Source organism: Euprymna scolopes, chromosome 11 (genome assembly GCF_053919585.1).
Source record: "Euprymna scolopes isolate OS-2025 chromosome 11, ASM5391958v1, whole genome shotgun sequence".
Classification (NCBI taxonomy): Eukaryota; Metazoa; Mollusca; class Cephalopoda; order Sepiida; family Sepiolidae; genus Euprymna; species Euprymna scolopes.
Genome location: NC_136492.1, coordinates 6,050,088 through 6,070,412, shown reverse-complemented (window position 1 = coordinate 6,070,412; position 20,325 = coordinate 6,050,088). Strand labels below are relative to the sequence as shown.

General features: G+C 33.6%; 1 protein-coding gene across 3 annotated transcripts in view; it reads right to left on the bottom strand.

The window, feature by feature from the left end:
- LOC145287757 (nardilysin-like) overlaps positions 1-20,325 on the bottom strand; it is a 118,628-nt gene that overhangs the window by 21,534 nt on the left and 76,769 nt on the right. For all 3 annotated transcript variants that reach the window (XM_080135538.1, XM_080135536.1, XM_080135537.1), the window contains exons 21-25: positions 15,568-15,643; positions 9,164-9,215; positions 7,487-7,570; positions 5,302-5,368; positions 3,054-3,181 (exon numbers count right to left, since the gene is read on the bottom strand). In XM_080135538.1, coding sequence (XP_079991664.1) covers positions 3,054-3,181; positions 5,302-5,368; positions 7,487-7,570; positions 9,164-9,215; positions 15,568-15,643 — 407 coding nt within the window. The remainder of the gene's footprint in view (positions 1-3,053; positions 3,182-5,301; positions 5,369-7,486; positions 7,571-9,163; positions 9,216-15,567; positions 15,644-20,325) is intronic.

Sequence of the window (20,325 nt, the reverse complement as noted above, 5' to 3'; positions counted from 1 at the left end):
ATATCATAGTCATCGTTAGAAGTGTAAATTTGGTAAATTGGATTTGTTGCCCCTGATAGTAGCCCCCTACACTAAAGTGGCAACATGCCTTGTTTGGGATGAAAATGTAAAATGTAATAACAAAATAAAATAAAATCAGAACTTTTGTAGGTAACGGAATCAGTATCAGAAAAATATGTACTGATTTTCCGATGCCAAAAACGATTCTTTTAATTATCTTTTTTTTATCTGATTTTGTTGAAAGCAATATCTTCCGCCACTAGTAATAATGATAAAATAATAAATATTTGATGATTTTAAAATACCAGTCATAGTAAAATCTATAGATCATCCCTATAAGTGTTTTTCTTTTTTATTACAAAGGAATCACCACTTATCAAGTTCCAGATGCCACTCGAGGATAATGATTAAAGAGTGTACAGTGGTCAAAAGGACAATATAGTAATCGTTAGAAGTGCAAATTTGGTAAATTGGATTACTTAAGGGAAACGGCTCATCAAGAACTTGTTTACATTGGACTTGAAGACGTCCATATTGTAGTCAGCAGGTAAGCAGAAGAGAGTTCCAGAGATGTGCAGTTCTTAGAAAGAAGCTTTGTTTATGGAATCTACGTTTAGGTTTAGGCACAGATAAACAGTGGGGGGAAATTGTTGATAGTGCTTACAGCCAAACGAGTGTTTCTTGTTTCTTTTACATTTGGGAAAATATCTGCACATGTTTTTACAGTAATCGGGAAAAACTGCAAGTCTATAGTCAAATGATTAGAGATTCATAAAGAATCGGAATACGGAATTTAGTATGGAATCGGTGAAAATATTGGAATCGCCCCCTCACTAATAAATACTATTGTAACATGGCTGTTACATTTTAACCACTCTTTGTGTGGTACCATCGCAAAGAAACATACACACAAAAAAGGAAATAAAAATCTGACTCAGCATTTTGTTTTTTTGTGGTTCTTCTAAGAATAACACATTTCATTTTTTTTCAAAGGTTTTTTAGCACACACGTGTCTTACATCATCATTATCATCATCATGCAGTCCGTCAGTCTTGACGATGACTAGTTGGGGTCTCCGTGCTTTATCCCTCGGTGCTGGCGTAGTCTCTCTCCATCGCCACAGGACTTTCTTTCCATCTTGCCTCCAAACTTGCTTGTGCAGTTTAGGTGCAGTATCTGTTGCGCATCAGATAGACATCCTCTGAACCTCCAATGCTCATGTCCAGTGGAGTGAACCCATGACGACTGACAGCAGAGAAGGCCGCAGCTTCTGGCCGAAAGTAATCTCAGTGAAGTAAACAGTCGCACTATCATGTCCGCTACTACGCCTTTTCTTTTTGGATGAGGTTCCATAGCGTTTTAAGGAAAACTGCAATGCAGCAGTAGGATTTCAAGTCAGAGTTCCCATCTCTTAGCCTTTTACAACATTGTGCCAAATAAAATGTGCTTTTTAAAAGTCACTCTCCCCATCACCTGACACCAGCCATAGCCAATGCTTTCTTGCCCTCATCTTCATGCGTCCATCTTGCTCGGCACGCATGTTGTACATTTTTTTCTTCTCTCCTTATTACCGTGACGTCACCATGTGCACACTTGCTTAATTTGCATATCGCTAAAATAGTTGCTGCTGCTGCTGCTGCTGCTAATATTTTCGCTAGTCAGCTATCCAAGTTGAAAAGCTCTTGTTTTTAGCTGGGAAATTAATTAGAGGAACTTAAGTATGCAACCTGCATCATGAAGCTTGAATCAAAGAACTCGACTAAACAAGTGTAAAATGATTTATGAATAATTAATTTGTTTCGTTATATAAAAATGTCCCAGAGTTTTTCCTTGTTTCTCGCTTGCCGGCCTGGATGAAGATGCAGTTTGTTTCAGATATCCCCTGACGCCAGACGATGAAGGAGACAGACTGGATCCAGCACAAAGCCAGAGTGACGGCCGAAATCGACAATGTTGTCACACGGACTTAGGGGCGTGCCCTGAGCAGTAGAAAGATATTTTCCAGTGACCAGTGAGAGTCTGGTCACCCTTGAGGGGTCCACCACTAGACAAGTAAGAATGTAGCCCTGCTGGGTTGCATCTATGGAGCTGGGAGCGACGAACACGGCCAGAAGTACATCACAAGTATGCTCCAGTGAACCAGGATAGCGACGGATGCGGCCCGGCCCCCGGATAAGAGGAGGTAGGGTTATATTATAAAAGGAGGTAGGGGTGCTATATTTCTTTTTCTTTTTTTCCCCAGACGTACATCCATACATTCCTATTCTGAACGTTTGTATGAATTTTTATCATTTTTTAATTTAATTATTTTTTTATGTTCCTGTTTTTAAATTAATTTTTTTTTAATTATTGTTCTAGATTATATAAAAATTATGTTACACCGAAAGTTTCACATTCTTGTGAGCAAGGAAATTATTAAAATCTTGCATATAAAAATTATGCGAAATCTGTAATTTAAAAAAAAAAGTAGAAATATTTTTGCTATTATAATTTTTTAGTGTGAAAATATTATATAAAACAATGCTTAATTCAATGGTAATATCAGTAGTTCAAGAAATTCATTTTTCGACGAGTTATATTGAATTCATTAATACGGATTTTTTCGTAATGTTCCTGTAAAAATTTTTTTTTTTTAATTTTATTGTTACAAATTATGATGCTTTATTTATATAAAAAAAGCAAAAATAAATTCTTGCATTTTTTATTTACTACTAAAAACCATAACTTTAGTAAAGGTATTTTTTGTTTAAACAAAATAATACATTTCCACTAAGATTTAAATAAAAATAATTAGTTCATTATATTCCGCGATTATGATTTGATAAATACTGAAAATTTCATTAAAATTGGTTAATTTCCTGAGTTTTGGTGAATTTTTATGTAAAGGGAGGGGTCAAAATTTTTATACAAATTGAGCATCGGTATTCATTTTGCCCGTACCTAGGTTTAATCATGTGATTGTGATAAAAAATAAGAAAAAGAACAAAACAAGAGAAAAAAGAAAGCAAAAAAGAAAGAAAGAAAAAAAGAAAGAAAAGCAGCAGCATGTTTACCAGGCGGTGTTGTAGGGTTTAATCATGTGGTTGTAATAATCTTTCAGCAGTTGAGATTTGCAGACTTCAAACAACTCGTCAGAAAAGTCAAATGCAATAATTTCATCAATTATCGTTTTGAACAGCTCCTATTAAAAAAAAAAAAAAAAAAAAAAATTTTTAATATCTTCTTGCTTTCCTGCCTGCTGGAAAACTGCTTCTGCGGTACCAGTTTTCAAGAATTCTGGCGAAAGAACTGACCCAGTAAATTACCGCCCCATTAGCCTCCTCCCACTTTTTGCTAAAATATTTAAGTCCATAATTAACCAAGCTCTAGTCCATCACCTTACAGATGCTAAATTTCTGACCGACCAACAATATGGATTTAGGAGAGCCCATTCCACAGCAGACAACAAAGCAGGGGAGGGTAGAGCGGTAGCTCTAGATACATTTAAGGCTTTTGACAGGGTATGGCATGAAGGTCTTCTCAGGAAAATCAGATCATACAGTATCACTGGAAGAATACTTAACATAATTAAATACTTCTTAGATAAGAGAAAAATCTAGGTTGTCCTCGATGGTTGTACATCTAAATAATGATATAAATGCGGGAGTGCCTCAGGGGTCTATCCTTGGACCTCTATTATTCCTAATATTCATAAATGACCTCCCTGACAAAATTGTCTGTGAGATGGGTATATATGCTGATGACACCACGCTCTATAACAGACACGACAGGAAAACAAATGAACACATATCTAAAGAAATGCCAGAAACACTAGAGGATGACCTACAATTTATAGTAGAATGGGGACAAAAATGGATGGTCACATTCAATGCTGCTAAGACTAAGCTTGTTTCCTTCAATAACTACAAGAAACCTTCTCTACCACCGATAGCAATGGCCAAAGACACTTTATATGAAAGCACATCTTTTAAACGCCTTGGCCTAACGTTCACAGGAAACAAGAGTTGTAACAATTGCATTGAGAGCATTGCCAGGACCGCTGTATAAAAGGTAGGTTCTCTCTACCGTGCTAGAAAGCTACTAACGCCCGAAAGTATCCTGTACCTCTATAAGGCCACAATTCGTCCATGTATGGAGTATTGTTGTCATATTTGGGCCGGGGCATCTCCTATTAGTCTCTCACTCCCAGACAAGGTTCAAAAGAGAATCGCCAATCTAATAGGTCCTGAACTGTCATCCAAGCTTCAGCCTCTGTCCCATCAACATAATGTAGCATCCCTCTGCCTGTTCTACAAGTACTTTAACGGTGAATGTTCCGACGAACTGCAAGCACTTATACCCCCTCGACTTAAATATCTCCAACAAACCCAACAAGCAGCAAAATCCCACCCCTCCACAGTAGAGATCCCTAGATGTAAGAGAGATTTCTACTCCAGTAGTTTCTTCCCCAGAACCTCTAGACTTTGGAATTCCCTTCCAGGTTCCTGCTTCTCCAACTGTACTGACATGCAGAAGTGTAGCGTGAACCGACATCTTGCTGCCCAACTCCTCACCTAGTACCCCTGTAGTCTATGTCCCTAATAGTAGGCCCCTACATCAAAGTGGCAATGTGCCTTGTTTGGAGTGAAAATGTAATAAAAAAATAAAAAATAAAAAAATAATGGCGATTTGGTATCAATCTGTAACAAACGATACCACAATTATCAGACATTATTTTTTTCAAGAAAGATTTTATTTCATAACTAGCAGTACCCGTTAACTGGTGTTGCCTGGTGAAGCATGACAGATCCAAAACAGAATCGGTAAATGACCTCCCTAGTTCAACGATTTGACCATTGAAAAATCTACCAAATTTCAATTGAAATTTTAGATATAGGTTCCTTGGACATGGATCTAACTTAATAACTTGATTTGAGCCCAAAACAATAAATCTTGGGGTCAAAGTTTAAAAAAAGTTGACCTCTGCAGTCTCTACCAAATTACTCAGCCAATTTTTGGTCTAAACATTTGAAATTTTACATAAAGGGTTAATCAGACATGCAGCAAGCTTTTTAATCAGTTTTGGGGCAAAAATTTGGCTGCCAAGAGGTCAAAGTTGAAAGAGTTGACCTTTGTAAACTCTACCAAACTCCTCTGCCAATTTTGGATCTAAACACTTGAAATGTTAGATGTAGGTTACCTGGATATGAGTCAAACGTTTTAATATATATATACATGTGCACAAAAAGTTATGAACAGTACATAGGGCCCGAGCAAAGCCGGGCTGAAGTGCAAGAAGAAAAAAGATATAAGAAGACATACCATCAGTTTGTCGTTGAATCCTTTCACAGTGATAATCATCCCGGTCCTTTTATCTTGTAAAGCATAGCTGAAAAATATAAACAGAAGAATCGTGCAGCTGAAAAGAAAAACAAAAGACAAAAAACTATTGCAAAAAGAGAGGGGAGGAGTTGATCGACAGAGCAAGGGTAGTGAGGAGTGGGCTCGGTAGAAAGACTACGGAGAAGAAGTTGTTCACGGAGGTACACAAAGGAACATGATAATAGGATTGTTAATCAAGATATGGCAGTGATTGGGATTAGAGATCAATATGTGTGTCAAACGGGAAAGCATGTGGTCTCACAACTGGACACTCCAACAGAGCAGGGCCAGTTAATGCCATAGACCAACCTCCATAGATTGTTTATTTCATATTTATCATTGTACAAGATTAAAAACATTTTCCTTTCTTGTAAGTGGGGATTTGTGTAGCAAGATGTTTGTTCACATCACATTTAAATTGAGAAACTGAATCAATACACACCATAATCAAGTTGACACATTGTAGCTAAACAACATTGAGACTGCTCAATCAATTGATGCATAAGATGGGGCGAGCTGCTCTACCCATTTAAAGAATAATAGACTTACTCAGAGGCAATACAATTACATCTAAATGTTGTCATAGCGATTTATGGCAGTTATGGCCCCAGAATCATGATGTACACTTCTGTAACATACTTTTGCTGAATATTCAAAGTCGTCATACAATGCAGAGTTATCTAAGTTTATTCAAGAAAAGCAGTCATGGAAACTTGATAATTTTCCATAATTTTTGGTGTAGACAAATAGTTTTACCTGATATTTTATTTTGATCTGCCAGATTTCACTTGTGCATTTATCGAAACAACCATCGAATGTCTGTGTACTGTTACAAATCAAAGGTGTTGAATAGCGGTTGTACATATCAGGGACATATAACAGACAATGAGATATTTTTATAATAGACAATGAGACATTCATATTACAGACAAGGAGACATTTTTATAATGGACAATGAGACATTCATATAACAGACGAGACATTTTTATAATGAACAATGAGACATTCATATAACAGACAATGAGACATTTATATAACAGACAATGAGACATTTATATAATGGCGTATACAGTGATGATAATGATGACAATTACTTGCTGAGTTCATTATTTGTAGTCGAAGGGATATAGATGTGAGAGTGAACTGTTCTTTTTAACACAGAGAAGAGATTCATTATCGATAGAGGGACAGGCTATTAAAGAAGGGAGACAGACAGTTAATACTTTGGAAGAGTTTTACACAATGTTCTTTTACAAAGACGAATCACAAAACACATTACATTTCAGGTCGAATGATGACAAACAAAGACGTACAAATAACATGATGATATTTATTATTCCAATTGGATGAGATGATGATCAGGAATTCGATTGCCTTGCAGAATTACATTGTCTTGCTTCTCTTTCTGGTTGCTTCCAAAAGAGTTTGGCTAACTCAACTCCTATCGGACTTCTCTCTCTGACTGGACTTAACTGAATATATTGTAAACTATCTTTCTTTGTGATGTCAAAACGTGCTCAGACATGTGATTCTCCTCATGTGGATTTACATATTACATATGCATCCACACGCTTTCGGTAAAACAAAGAAAATTCCTTAGTTTACATTGTCTGATTCTACTGGCTCTGACCCAATTAATTGTAAAGTCATTTCAAACTCAATGGACAATGCTCTACATTTCTATCATAGTATCTAAATTGCAATATGTATTCTTTTTAATTTTTGATTAATGGGTTCGATTCTAGCCTTTTCCTTTAATAAATATCATTTTCAAACCTTATTTACATTTTTTATATAATTACCGGGATCTGTTCCCTTTCATATACAACAATGTTACCATACTGCCAGACTTGATTAAGTGTTTTTCTAAATAATGTGTAGCAAACCATATTACTTTTTTTTGCAGATAACATGGTACAACAAATAACAAACGAAAATTGGCTAGTTAGAATCAAAGTTTGATTTGTCAACTTAAATGCTATTTAGGCCCAACTTTTAAAATATGACCAACATAGTTTACAGGTTAGATGTGAATCTTTTCAATAAGCCAGTGAACGAATAACATAATTCTATAATTATAAGAAAAAAAAAAAAAGGTTCTACTGACAAAATACAATATACATACCTAAGTCCAGCATCAATGGCATGATACGTGGGTTCAGACAATTTCTGCAGTAACACATCGATGAACAATTCAAACATTACAGCACTAAAAGAAAAATGAAATAGTTATTAGTTTCATCATCATTTTAATTATCAGTGTTACTATTATGATTTTTTTATCTACATATCTATAAAAGTGAGAATGCGTGTGTGAGGACACTTCTCAACCTATATACTCAACAAATTTTTTATCTATAAACTTGAAATTTGGTATATAAAGGTATTTAGACATATGAAAACTTTGTAATCAGTTTGCATCCGGAAAAAAGGGCTGCTAAGGGGTCAAAATTGAAAAATTTATACTTGGAGGGGGGGGGGCACCGGATTTTTATTTGTTTGTCAACTGTTTCATAACTGTGCACGCGCGAATTGTTCAAATGACAACTTTCTTGTGTTAAGAATAAGTAGGTTTGAAAACACTTTTTAAAGATCGTGTCAAGCTGGTCTAATGGTTATCGTACTTTACTCGCTGTCTTTAGATTTTGGTTTCGATCTCATCTCGAGTATTTTTTTTTTTTTACTTACAAAAAATAAACTGTTTCGAAAAAAAAAAACATGATACTTGCATGCACATGTCTCAGTTTCTTTCTGATTTTTTTACTTAATTTTTTAAAAGGAATTTAATGTTACGTTTAATACCGGGCAACGCCGAGTATGTCTGCTACTTATATACTAGCCTGGGTGCCCAGCGTTGCCCGGGTGTTTAAAAAGTGGTAGTAAGCAGGCAGGCTCAAACTCGTATAACGAAGGAGGAAAAAAACATGAAAAAAAAAAAAGTGACGTCTTTCTTTGCTGTTGCGCCCATGGGCAAACCAGAAGTGACATAGGCTTAAATTAAGGCTTGGCAATCGAAAAGAGGCGATGACTTTTAAAAATATTAGCGAAAAAAGCGATCTCCTCCCTGTAGAAAAGTGCCCAGTTGAGGGTGAAGGAATTAATGTTTTTGGCCAATTTTTCGATATTTGTTGTCCAAAGGTCGAGCTTCAAAATGATACTGATCTCATGAAAATCCGTCGCCTCTGTCGAAAGTTTTAGGCAGACATACAAACATACATACATTTAAACAGACAGGTGAGATTTATATTATAGAATATTATAGGAGTTCTCACACAGACCATCAGAAAAATTACTCACTGACAATAGCCTTGTGCCTGAATAAGCACTTAACAGTTCGTCAGCATTTAGGCTAAGCCCCTTCAGACCAAGCATAACAAAATTGTGCTTATTGTAAAAGAGCGTCGACAAATGAGAAAAGCAGCAGCCGCATTTAAAGCACGTATGCAAATTAGCAAGTGCTGACATCATGGGAAGAAGGAGAGAAAAGGATAATTAAAAATACACAACGTGATCAAAAAGAGAAACAAAGTGGAGGAGAGGGGGGAACTACACACTACTTTTCCTTTCTTTCAAAATGTAATCATGGATGTTTTTTTTGTTCAAAACTACATCTAGTACATCTTCTAATGGATCATTTTTTTTTGTTGTCAATTTTGAAATTTTTACTAATTTCAACATAAAAACACATAAAAAAAATGTTTTTACCTGAAATATGTTGATTTAAAAATCACCAATGTAAACAAGTGCAAAAAACAATAAATAACAATTCTAAAAAAAGAAAAAAAAACTAAAACTGTCTTACCTTTCAAGAGATTCATTAATAACTGGGCTTTTGATTTTGAAATAAATATGTGCTGTAAGAAAAAAATTGAGGAATCAATCAATCAATAGAATTCTGAATTTTTGAGATGAGGGCTGATTGTTTATTTTACTTGTATTGGTTGGACTATTGTTCTCATCTTGAGTTCTATTTGTGCCATTTCAGTCGGATTGTCCTTCGACCATCTTCAGGCATGTCTGTTGTTTCCAAACAATTAACCCTAATTAACATGCCTGATACCAAATATCTATGGAGTCAGTAACTTTTTTCTCCTCTTTTCCAAACAACCAACAAACATGCCTGAAGACGGTCGAAGGACAATCCGACTGAAATGGCACAAATAGAACTCAAGATGAGAACAATAGTCCAATCAAAACAATGCAAACAATCAATAGTTAAAAAGTATCGTCAGGCATCAATCACAAATTGTTTATATTAATTTATTTTTATTTTGGACTATTATTCTCATCTTTATTAGTTGTTGTTTTTCATCTTTTATTGGTTTGTTTATCGTTGAATCTCTACAGTTCTAGATGAACATTGTCTGAAGATAGCGGTTTCAATCCCACCCAAAGCGTGCCAGAGGTTTACTTGGCCAAAACGTGGTGAAACGACAATAACTACGGATGGCAGTGATTGCTGAGAATGCTGTTAGGAGATTCGAAGTTCCTATCTGTCGCGGTTACCACCTGACGAAGGCCAGAGAAATAGTTGGCCGAAACGTTGTGAATAAACAAAACCAATAAAATATGAAAAATAACAACTAATAAAGATGAGAATAATAGTCCGAAATAAAAATAAATTAACATATATAATGCTCATCTCAAAAATGAATTCCAATTAAGGAATAATATGTACACAAATTGTTTCTTTCTACGTTTTAGACTTTCAAATTATATTAACAGAAAATGGCATTCAAGTTTTCCATGATTGTTTGTATCGGTGATCTTTTAAACAAACGCATTTCAGGTGAAAACATTAGTGTTGGGATGATTAATCGGAATCTTGAATTGGAAAAATCGGAACTTTTTGGGGGATATCAGAATCGGCATTGGAAATATTTGTGCCGATGCCAAAAACAAGTTTTTTTATTGTGTCTTTTTTATTTGATTTTGTTCTAAACAAACTACTGGTAATAATGATAAAATAATAAATATTTATTGATTTTAAAAGTAAAATCTATAGACAAGTGTATTTTTATGTTTGAGAAAATATCTGCACATGTGTTTTTATGGTGTTTGGGAATTTTGTAGTTTTGTAGTTAAATATTTAAGGGTTTATAAAGAATCAAAGATGTGTAATTGTATCAGAATCGGAAAAAATATTGGAATCATTCCATCACTAATTATTACATACTTAGGTGCCAGCATGTCGGAATTAGTATAAATTAAAAAAATTATGGAAAATGATCAAGTACAAAAATAATTACAAATAAAAATAGAATTTATCGAATTACCAAGTTTTATCACGTTTTAATGTGGAACCAATTCCAGGAATGACAAACAAGGGAGATAACCCTTGACTTGAATTAAATTAAAGATCTGACATTTTTAAACAAATGCATATCAAAATGTAATTGTGAATGATATTTTTAAACAAATGCATCTAGCACATCTTCTACTGGATCATTTTTCATAATTTCTTTTGATTTAAACTAATTTCAACAGAACACGTAAGTACGTAATAATGTTTTCACCTGAAATGTGTCAGTTTAAAAGATCAATAATGTAAACACGTACCAAATTTTCTCATCATGAAACTAAAAATTATTATAAACGATACAAAAATAGAAAATAATAAAATGCTAGCGGGGCTACCATGCGCCACCCGGGATACTAATTTCCCCGAAATTAGATAGATTACAAAAGAAAAACAAGAGTAAAAATATATAATCTGCTTAATATTGTAATTTGAAATATTCAAATTTAATTTTTGGAAGAAACCAGCATAAAAATAACTGGTACTCATGCAGTTTAGCAAAGATATTAAAAAACAAAGATAAATAAAAAATCTCTATGATGTACGTGTCCATTATGGAATGAAGTTCTTGTAAAAAAAAAAAGATTGCTTAATTTGATCAACTATTTTTTCTTTAGAGAGAAAAAATCAAATTTTAGTCAAAAATCGCTTGCGATGCAGACATCTTGGCAAATTTAGCTAGGAGGAGGAGGGGGCAGGTGAGATAACTCCATCTAATTCTTGAAGTTTGCCAAAATGCACAGTTTGGAATAATTTGGGGTATTTCTCCTTTTTTTTTTTTTCTGTCTGCGATTTAAAAAAAAAAAAATTTTGTGGGAGGTGGGGGTGTAATTGCCATTGGAAAGTCCCATCCGTGCAAGGAAAATTTTTTTGTAAAAAGTGGGGGTCCATTTTTATTTCTCTTTTTTTCGATTCAAATCTGCTTTTTTATAGTTTCATTTGTAATTGCCCCCCACCACCAAATTAAATTATAAATTAAAAAAAAAAAAAAAAAACTTTCCTTACATGGACGGGACTCTCCAAAGCTACAAAATACTAGGAAAATTGCCAGAGATGTTTCTGGAAATAGGTTAAAATTCGAAGAGGAATTTGATGATAATACATTCAAGACTAAAATCTGTCATATCCAGCAGAAATTCAAACCTATTTGGTATTGATTAGGTGATATGGTTTACTTTATCAGAGAAATCAAAAAATGCATTTTATAGAAACGTAAAAGTATCAGGAATAGAGAAATCAAAATTGTAAGAAAAATTTGTTAAAGATTTAAAAAATGAATTTAAAAATGTATTTTCTGACAGACTGGGTTGTTGCATGAAGATTGACGTCAACTTTGAGCTAAAGAACAATGCAAGACGAGTGTTCAAACAAAAAAGGAAGGTCCTATTTTCATGAACAAGGAATTATAGTAACTTGAAAAAATTAGAGTGATTAAGTTGATCACTCAGAGTGGATGTAACCGAGAGTATATGTAAAATATAAGAATAAAAAGAATATGTGCTGATTTTTCAACAGGTCTAAATGGCCATCTAAAAGACCACAGTTATCTGATTCCTACGCAAAAAAAAATCTTTTCTAAAAACCTTTGTCATCTGCACTGAACCAGCCTAAACGTGGTATCATTAGAAAGAGCGACCTCTTGGACATTTTTTAAAAATCATTGATTATTTCATGTAAAAATGTTGTTTTGTTTAAAGAGGAGGGGGCAGGTAAAAATGTTGGTTTCAATGCTGTTTGTTAATCACACATGCGTGAACGGTTGTTTCGTTATTTAGTTTTAAAAAGATAAATTTGCAACATCATAACATTTGTATAGTCAAGGTCCGATCAATAATGTGTTCGCTTATGAACTTAACTGTTGCAAGTTTGAAGAAATAGTAATAGCAGCACTAAAAGAGAAAAAAGAACTAGTGAATGTACTAATTAACACCATTAGAGAACTACAGGTGACAAAAGCAGTGAAAATGGATGAATATATTAACAGCATGAAGAAACAATTAGGGATGAAACCAAAAAGAAAAAGAAAAGGATTAAAGACGTTTCCATTTTCCATATGCGATGAAATGCTGATGTATGCAGATAGAGTCGTAATACCGTGAGTATAACAAAAAAGAATTTTTTTTAAATTTTATATGGGCTCTCCAGAATTCAGTTACTGATGAGAGGATACACTTATTATCTTAGAACGGACCAGTACATTGAAAATCTGATAAGACAATGTAACGGCTGTATATGCAAAGCAAAAAAATAAAGCGGATGTGCTGATTTTTCCACAACAACAAATTTTCCCAAATGAGGACTCAGCCTTAGCTGTAAACGGATGTTCTCTGGACACATATTCATATTGATTACACAGGACCATTGAAGAGATACTATTAATTAGAAACCTTGGATAGTTTTTTTTTAATTGCCTTATATTTACAGATGCAAATACCTAACATCTAGTGGCTGTAGCTCGACAAGTTTTTGTTGTGAAATTCTTTCCTTGCAACCTCTTTCCTACAGAAGAGACACTATGAACTTGTCTCTGCTAAATCGTTATTTTCATGGCAAGTGCTCATCTGAGCTTCAATCTATGCCCCCCCCCCCGGCGTGATTTCTCAAAAAAACATTCATCTAGCTGAAACCACTATCAATAATTTCCCCAAATCTTTATCTGTGCCTAAACCTAAACATAGATTCCATGAACAAAGTTTCTTTCTTAGAACTGCACACCTGTGGAACTCTGTTCCATTTTCTTGCTTTCCAACTGACTTTAATATGATCATCTTAAAGTCCAATGTAAACAAGTTCTTGATGAGCCATACCTTTAAGTAATCCAATTTACCAAATTTCCACTACTAATGATTACTACAACATTTTTCCATTGACTACTATACATTCATTAACCCTTATCCTTGAGTGGCCTCCGTGTCTTGATAAGTGGTGACTCCTTTGTAAAAAATTTGGAGTTCCAAATATATTTGTAAGCAACAATGTTGTCATGTTCACAGGATAAGAATTTAAGGACTACTGTGAGTCGTTGGCAATTAATTGAACACATCACATCATCAGCATACAACCCTAGGTCTAACAGGCAAGCAAAAAGGTTTGTTGATACCTTCAAAAGAGCATTGAAAAAATAATGACAATATCGACATGGAAGAAAAAAAGCATTAAAAGATTCCTAACGATTTATAAATACATTGAGATCATTGCTAAGGCTGCTGCAAAAAAGGTGGGCTCTGTCTATCGTACGTTACTTACGCCTGAAAGTCCTATACCTCTACAGAGCAACCATTCGCCCATGTATGAAGTATTGTTGTCACATTTGGGCTGATGCATCTGCTACTAGTTTATCACTCCTGGATAGGGTCCAAAAGAGAGTCGCCAACCTAATAGGTCCTGAATTGTCATCTAAACTTCAGCCCCTGTCCCACCGACGAAATTTTGCATCCGTCTGCCTGTTTTACAAGTATTTTAATGGTGAATGCTCTGACGAACTACAAGCACTTGTACCCCCCCTCGACGAAAATATCCCCAACAAACCCGACAAGCAGCAAAGTCCCACCCCTACACAGTTGAAATCCCTAGATGTAAGAAAGCCTTTTACTCTAATAGCTTCTTCCCCAAAATGGCAGGACTTTGGAATTCTCTTCCGGTTTCCTACTTCCCCAACTGTACTGATATGCAGAAGTTCAAGTGTAATGTGAACAGACATCTTGCTGCTAAACCCCCTACATAGTACCCCTGGAATTTAGGTCCGTGATAGTAGCCCCCTACATCAAAGTGGCAATATGCCTTGTTTGGGGTGAAAATGTAATAAAAATATTTTTTTAAATAAAAATATTAACGCAAATTTATCAACGGTTGAAATATTGTTTGCAAGATACAGTCAGTGTTCGACAGGATATTACCAAATAATAAAAAGTATAAAACCTATACAGACGGTGATAGAGTTTTTTTTAGGAACTATCCAGAAGTGTTTTTGAGAGGGCAATATAGTCTCAAAAAGAATTGGGAAAATAGTCTAAAAAGAAAATATATTTTTCATAAAAGACACGAAAATCAATTGAGAACCCGATACAGCTGAAAACAATGCACAATTGCCAAAGGAAGGGTTATATGACACTTTCCAGATTATCCCTGACTAACTTGACAAACAGCAAAATCCCACCCTTACCTGTAAATGGTCCCTAGATGCTGGGAAACCTTTGACTAATAGTGTAACATTACCCAACACGCTGTAGGCTCAGTCGCAAAGTAAACAAAGAATAGGAAAGAACTTCAACTCGCTTTTTCCCTCCACTGTAACAACAGCATTTATTTTCTCATTCTCCCGTCACACGTGACTTCTCGTTACGGCTGTATTTTCTCGAACGTACTCTCTATCGTCATCCATCTCTCTAATGTGATCATCTTCTTGAACGTGCTTTCTCCTTTTTATAGTCTTCTTTTTCCTTACCATGACGTCATTTCACTCGACATTTATTTCCTCATTCTCGCACCATGCATGACTTCTCATTACAGCTGTGTCTTTTCGAACATGCTCTCTCAAGTGATCGTCTTCTTGAATGTGCTCTTTTTTCTATTTATAGTCTTCTTTTTTCTTATCGTAATGTCATTTTACTCACGGCTTGGTATTTGCATATAGATGTCCGTGCTATGTTACAATAGTTTCTTCCTTCAAACTACTAGACTGAAATTCCCTCCCTGTTTCTCTGACAACTCACATGTTGAAATTTAACTCTAATGTCCAAGTGGCAATAACGCCTGGGATGAATAAAAGTAAAAAGATGAAATTCCAAATAATCCCTTTTTATATTTTATCCAGTTTTCAGGCAATGTCAGGTAGTCCTGCTATTCATAAACAAATGCTGATAAGGATAAGGGGCAGGGTTAAAAAATCAATATATCAGATGACTTACCTTTTGGAACGTTAAATTTTGTATCTTTTTTGAACCACAGTTTGCATTTTTCAGTATCCATTATAATGAATGGATGCTATGAAAAAAAAAAAAAATATTTGCATGTAAAAGCTGAATATTTGTAAAGAAAACAATTTCCTATAATTTAAAAGCTATGTGTTATATTATTACTTATAAATTATATTATTACTAACAATCTAGTTACACTTGCATTATTTTAACCATTATTTACCCTATTGCATCATTTGAGCCAATCATTATCCCACTTGCATCATTTGAACTATAAGTTATCAAGTTGCATAATTTTACCCATTAGTTATCCCACTTGTATCATTTGATCAATTAGTAATCCCATTTATATCAGTTGGTCCATTAGTTATCCCATTTATATCAGTTGGTCCATTAGTTATCCCATTTATATCAGTTGGTCCATTAGTTATCCCATTTATATCAATTGGTCCATCAGTTATCCCATTTATATCATTTGGTCCATTAGTTATCCCATTTATATCAGTTGGTCCATTAGTTATCCCATTTATATCAGTTGGTCCATTAGTTATCCCACTTGTATCAGTTGGTCCATTAGTTATTCCACTTGTATCATTTGGTCAATTAGTTATCCCACTTCTATCATTTGATCAATTAGTTATCCCACTTGTATCATTTGGTCCATTAGTTATCCCACTTATATCATTTGGTCCAGTAGTTATCCCATTTATATCATTTGGTCCAGTAGTTATCCCACTTGTATCATTTGGTCCATTAGTTATCCCATTTATATCAATTGGTCCATTAGTTATCCCATTTATATCATTTGGTCCATTAGTTATCCCACTTGCATCATTTGGTCCATTAGTTATCCCACTTGCATCATTTGGTCCATTAGTTATCCCATTTATATCAATTGGTCCATTAGTTATCCCACTTGTATCATTTGGTCCATTAGTTATCCCACTTATATCATTTGGTCCAGTAGTTATCCCATTTATATCATTTGGTCCAGTAGTTATCCCACTTGTATCATTTGGTCCAGTAGTTATCCCATTTATATCATTTGGTCCAGTAGTTATCCCATTTATATCATTTGGTCCATTAATTATCCCATTTATATCCTTTGGTCCATTAATTATCCCATTTGTATCATTTGATCCATTAATTATCCCATTTATATCATTTGGTCCATTAATTGTCCCATTTGCATCATTTGATCCATTAATTATTCCACTTGTATCATTTGATCCATTAATTATCCCATTTTTATAATTTGATCCATTAATTATCCCATTTTTATAATTTGGTCCATTAGTTATCCTATTTGTATCATTTGATCCATTAATTATCCCATTTATATCATTTGGTCCATTAGCTATCCCATTTGTATCATTTGATCCATTAGTTATCCCATTTATATCATTTGATCCATTAGTTATCCCATTTATATCATTTGATCCATTAGTTGTCCCACTTGTATCATTTGATCAATTAGTTATCCTACCTGTATCATTTGGTCCATTAGTTATCCCATTTATATCATTTGATCCATTAATTATCCCATTTGTATCATTTGATCCATTGATTATCCCATTTATATCATTTGATCCATTAATTATCCCATTTGTATCATTTGATCCATTAGTTATCCCATTTATATCATTTGATCCATTAGTTATCCCATTTATATCATTTGGTCCATTAGTTATCCCACTTGTATCATTTGGTCCATTAATTATCCCATTTGTATCATTTGATCCATTAGTTATCCCATTTATATCATTTGGTCCATTAGTTATCCTACCTGTATCATTTGGTCCATTGATTATCCCACTTATATCATTTGGTCCATTAATTATCCCATTTATATCATTTGGTCCATTAGTTATCCCATTTGTATCATTTGGTCCATTAGTTATCTCATTTGTATCATTTGATCAATTAGTTATCCCATTTATATCATTTGGTCCATTAGTTATCCCATTTATATCATTTGATCCATTAGTTATCCTACCTGTATCATTTGATCCATTAGTTATCCCATTTGTATCATTCGATCCATTAGTCATCCCATTTCAACAAGTCAGTCATTTTTACTTTTACTCACAATCAATACCAATAATTACTAGTGTTGTCATAAAATATTTAAGTTAATACAAGGCAGAACAATGCAAACGTGTCAAGATATAATGGTGGAACCAGCTATGCGGTTTCACTTTTATGTGTCAAATTCATGTGGATATGTATAATTATAAATATTTTTCCATTTTTTGAATGGCAGTTCTTATGTTTCGATCGAATTTGTGTAAAAAAGTTCCGTAATCGTTTTCGTCTATCTGTTTTTGGCTGTTTAGCTCTTACATACAATGTTTCCAGTATTTTTAGTATTTTCACGTTTGGATCCATATGAATTATTTTTGTGTTTTCAACCAATATTTTCCTAAATTGGGAATGTGGGTAGCCATGTTGAAACCAATGTAAAATTCACAAATCATTTATATCCTAATTGAGTGTTTGAAAATGTCTCAATTTTTTTTTTCAAACTTTTGGCTACCTATAGTAAGATTTGCAAAAGTTGGCTATCGGGCAAAAGCCAACCATATATAAAGAAATCTGACAAAAACCCAATAGTATAAAATAAATGAAAAAGATTAAAAACACTTTTCATTCTTATATTTTACTTTTAATTTAATTACTAATATTCGACAGTATCTTTTTTTCTTGAGAAAAACGTTTTTTGGAATCTTGTAAATCCAGTGCACTCTTTTAACAGGTTGCCTATCTCAAGTTTTGCTTTTTTTACGCAAATAAAATAAATTTAAATTTGGATGTTATGATTTATAGATTTAAGATTTACTAATGATTTTAAAAACATTTATTATTAGTACATGCAATGGGAACAAGAATCGGTTTTGAAATCGGAAATTAGGCTAATATTTTTTCCGAAAGTTCCCCAAAGTTCCGATTTTTCTGGTTTATAATTCCGATCCCTTATCCCTAACATATATATATATATAATAAAAATTACAATAAGTTTACTAAGGTAATCAAAATGGTAAACTTAAAATATATTATAAATATTAAAGAGTTAATATTTACAAGTAAAATAAACTCAGCCAGATGTAAAAGCTCAATAAAACCGAAAAGGAAATAGAGCTTATAATATGAACAAATGATTAATAAAACATGTTAAAAGACATCTTGAAAAAGAGTTAAAAACATATTTAATTTTAAAAAAGGAAGCACAAGATAAGTGGATAGTCCTTAATCCGCGGAGTTTCGAAGAAATACTCTCCTTCTCATCAGAGGGTAGGAATTAGCAAAATACAGGATCGGATTTTGCATATAAAAGTATTTAATGAAACTACAAGTAAGTCACAGATCTTACTTGGTTAAAAAAAAGGGTGAGGTAAGGGGAACAGGAGGCAAAAGAAAAATGATAAAAAGATTTCAATCACCCTTTTTTTAACCAAGTAAGATCTGTGACTTACTTGTAGTTTCATTAAATATTTTTATATGCAAAATCCGATCCTGCATTTTGCTAATTCCTGCCCTCTGATGAGAAGGAGAATATTTCTTCGAAACTCCGCGGATTAAGGACTATCCACTTATCTTGTGCTTCCCTTTTTAAAATTAAATATGTTTTTAACTCTTTTTCAAGATGTCTTTTAACATGTTTTATTAATCATTTGTTCATATATATATATATATATATATATATATATATATATATATATATATTTTGGATGGTTACTTTAAAATGTTATTACTGTTTTCAGAATTTACATTGTAAATTTTTGACTGTTCAGCTTTTATATACAATGCTTTCAGTATTTTTAGTCTTTTGCATTTGGATCCATATGAATGATTTTCGTGTTTTCATCTAGGATTTTTCTAAATTGGGAATGTGGGCAGCCATGTTGTTTCAGGTATTGGCAAATCAAGCTTGTATCTGAAACGTGTAGAGTTAATCGTTTGGACAAAATGTTGGTCGTGTGCGCAATGTAGCTATTGGTGTTTCTATTGTTGGAGATGCATTCTCCAAAGGGGCATTTGAATTGGTATGCCACATTGGTTTCGTCGACTGATTTTGTTGTCCGGAAAATGTTGTTCTTAATTATAAGGTTAGCAAGTTCTTAATTTCTTGTAGTAGATGATAAATCTGATCTAATTATTATTGACTGGGGATATATATATCGATGTATTATATTCCTTTGTACCTTTTTATCTGATTTAAAGTTGTAGCGTAGCTGGTCGCGAGAGAATATATTGATGGGGTGGGGATGGAAAATGACAAAATAGATCATTAAGCAAAAACACTGTGTGTCATTTAACAATATCTGTCGGAATGAAAACATGGTGCCTAAATACACTATATATATATATATATATATATATAAAATAAAAATTACAATTAAATTTACCAAAATGATCCAAGATGGTAAAACTAAAGTATATTATAAATATTAAAGAATTAATATTTATAAAGTAATCTCTCTTACTATTTGCTCTTAGGATGTTCTTACTTGGTCAGGTGGTTTTTTTGTTTTTTTTTTACTTAGGCATCACCACTTATCAAGGCAAAGAGACCACTCGAGGATAAGGGTTAAAGAGTGTACAGTAGAAATTGGACCATATAGTAATTGTTAGTAATGCAAATTTGGTAAATTTGTTAACTTATATGGAATGGTTCATCAAAAACTTGTTTACGTTAGACTTGAAGACAACCATATTGTAGTCAGCTGGAAAGCAGAAAAACGGAAGATA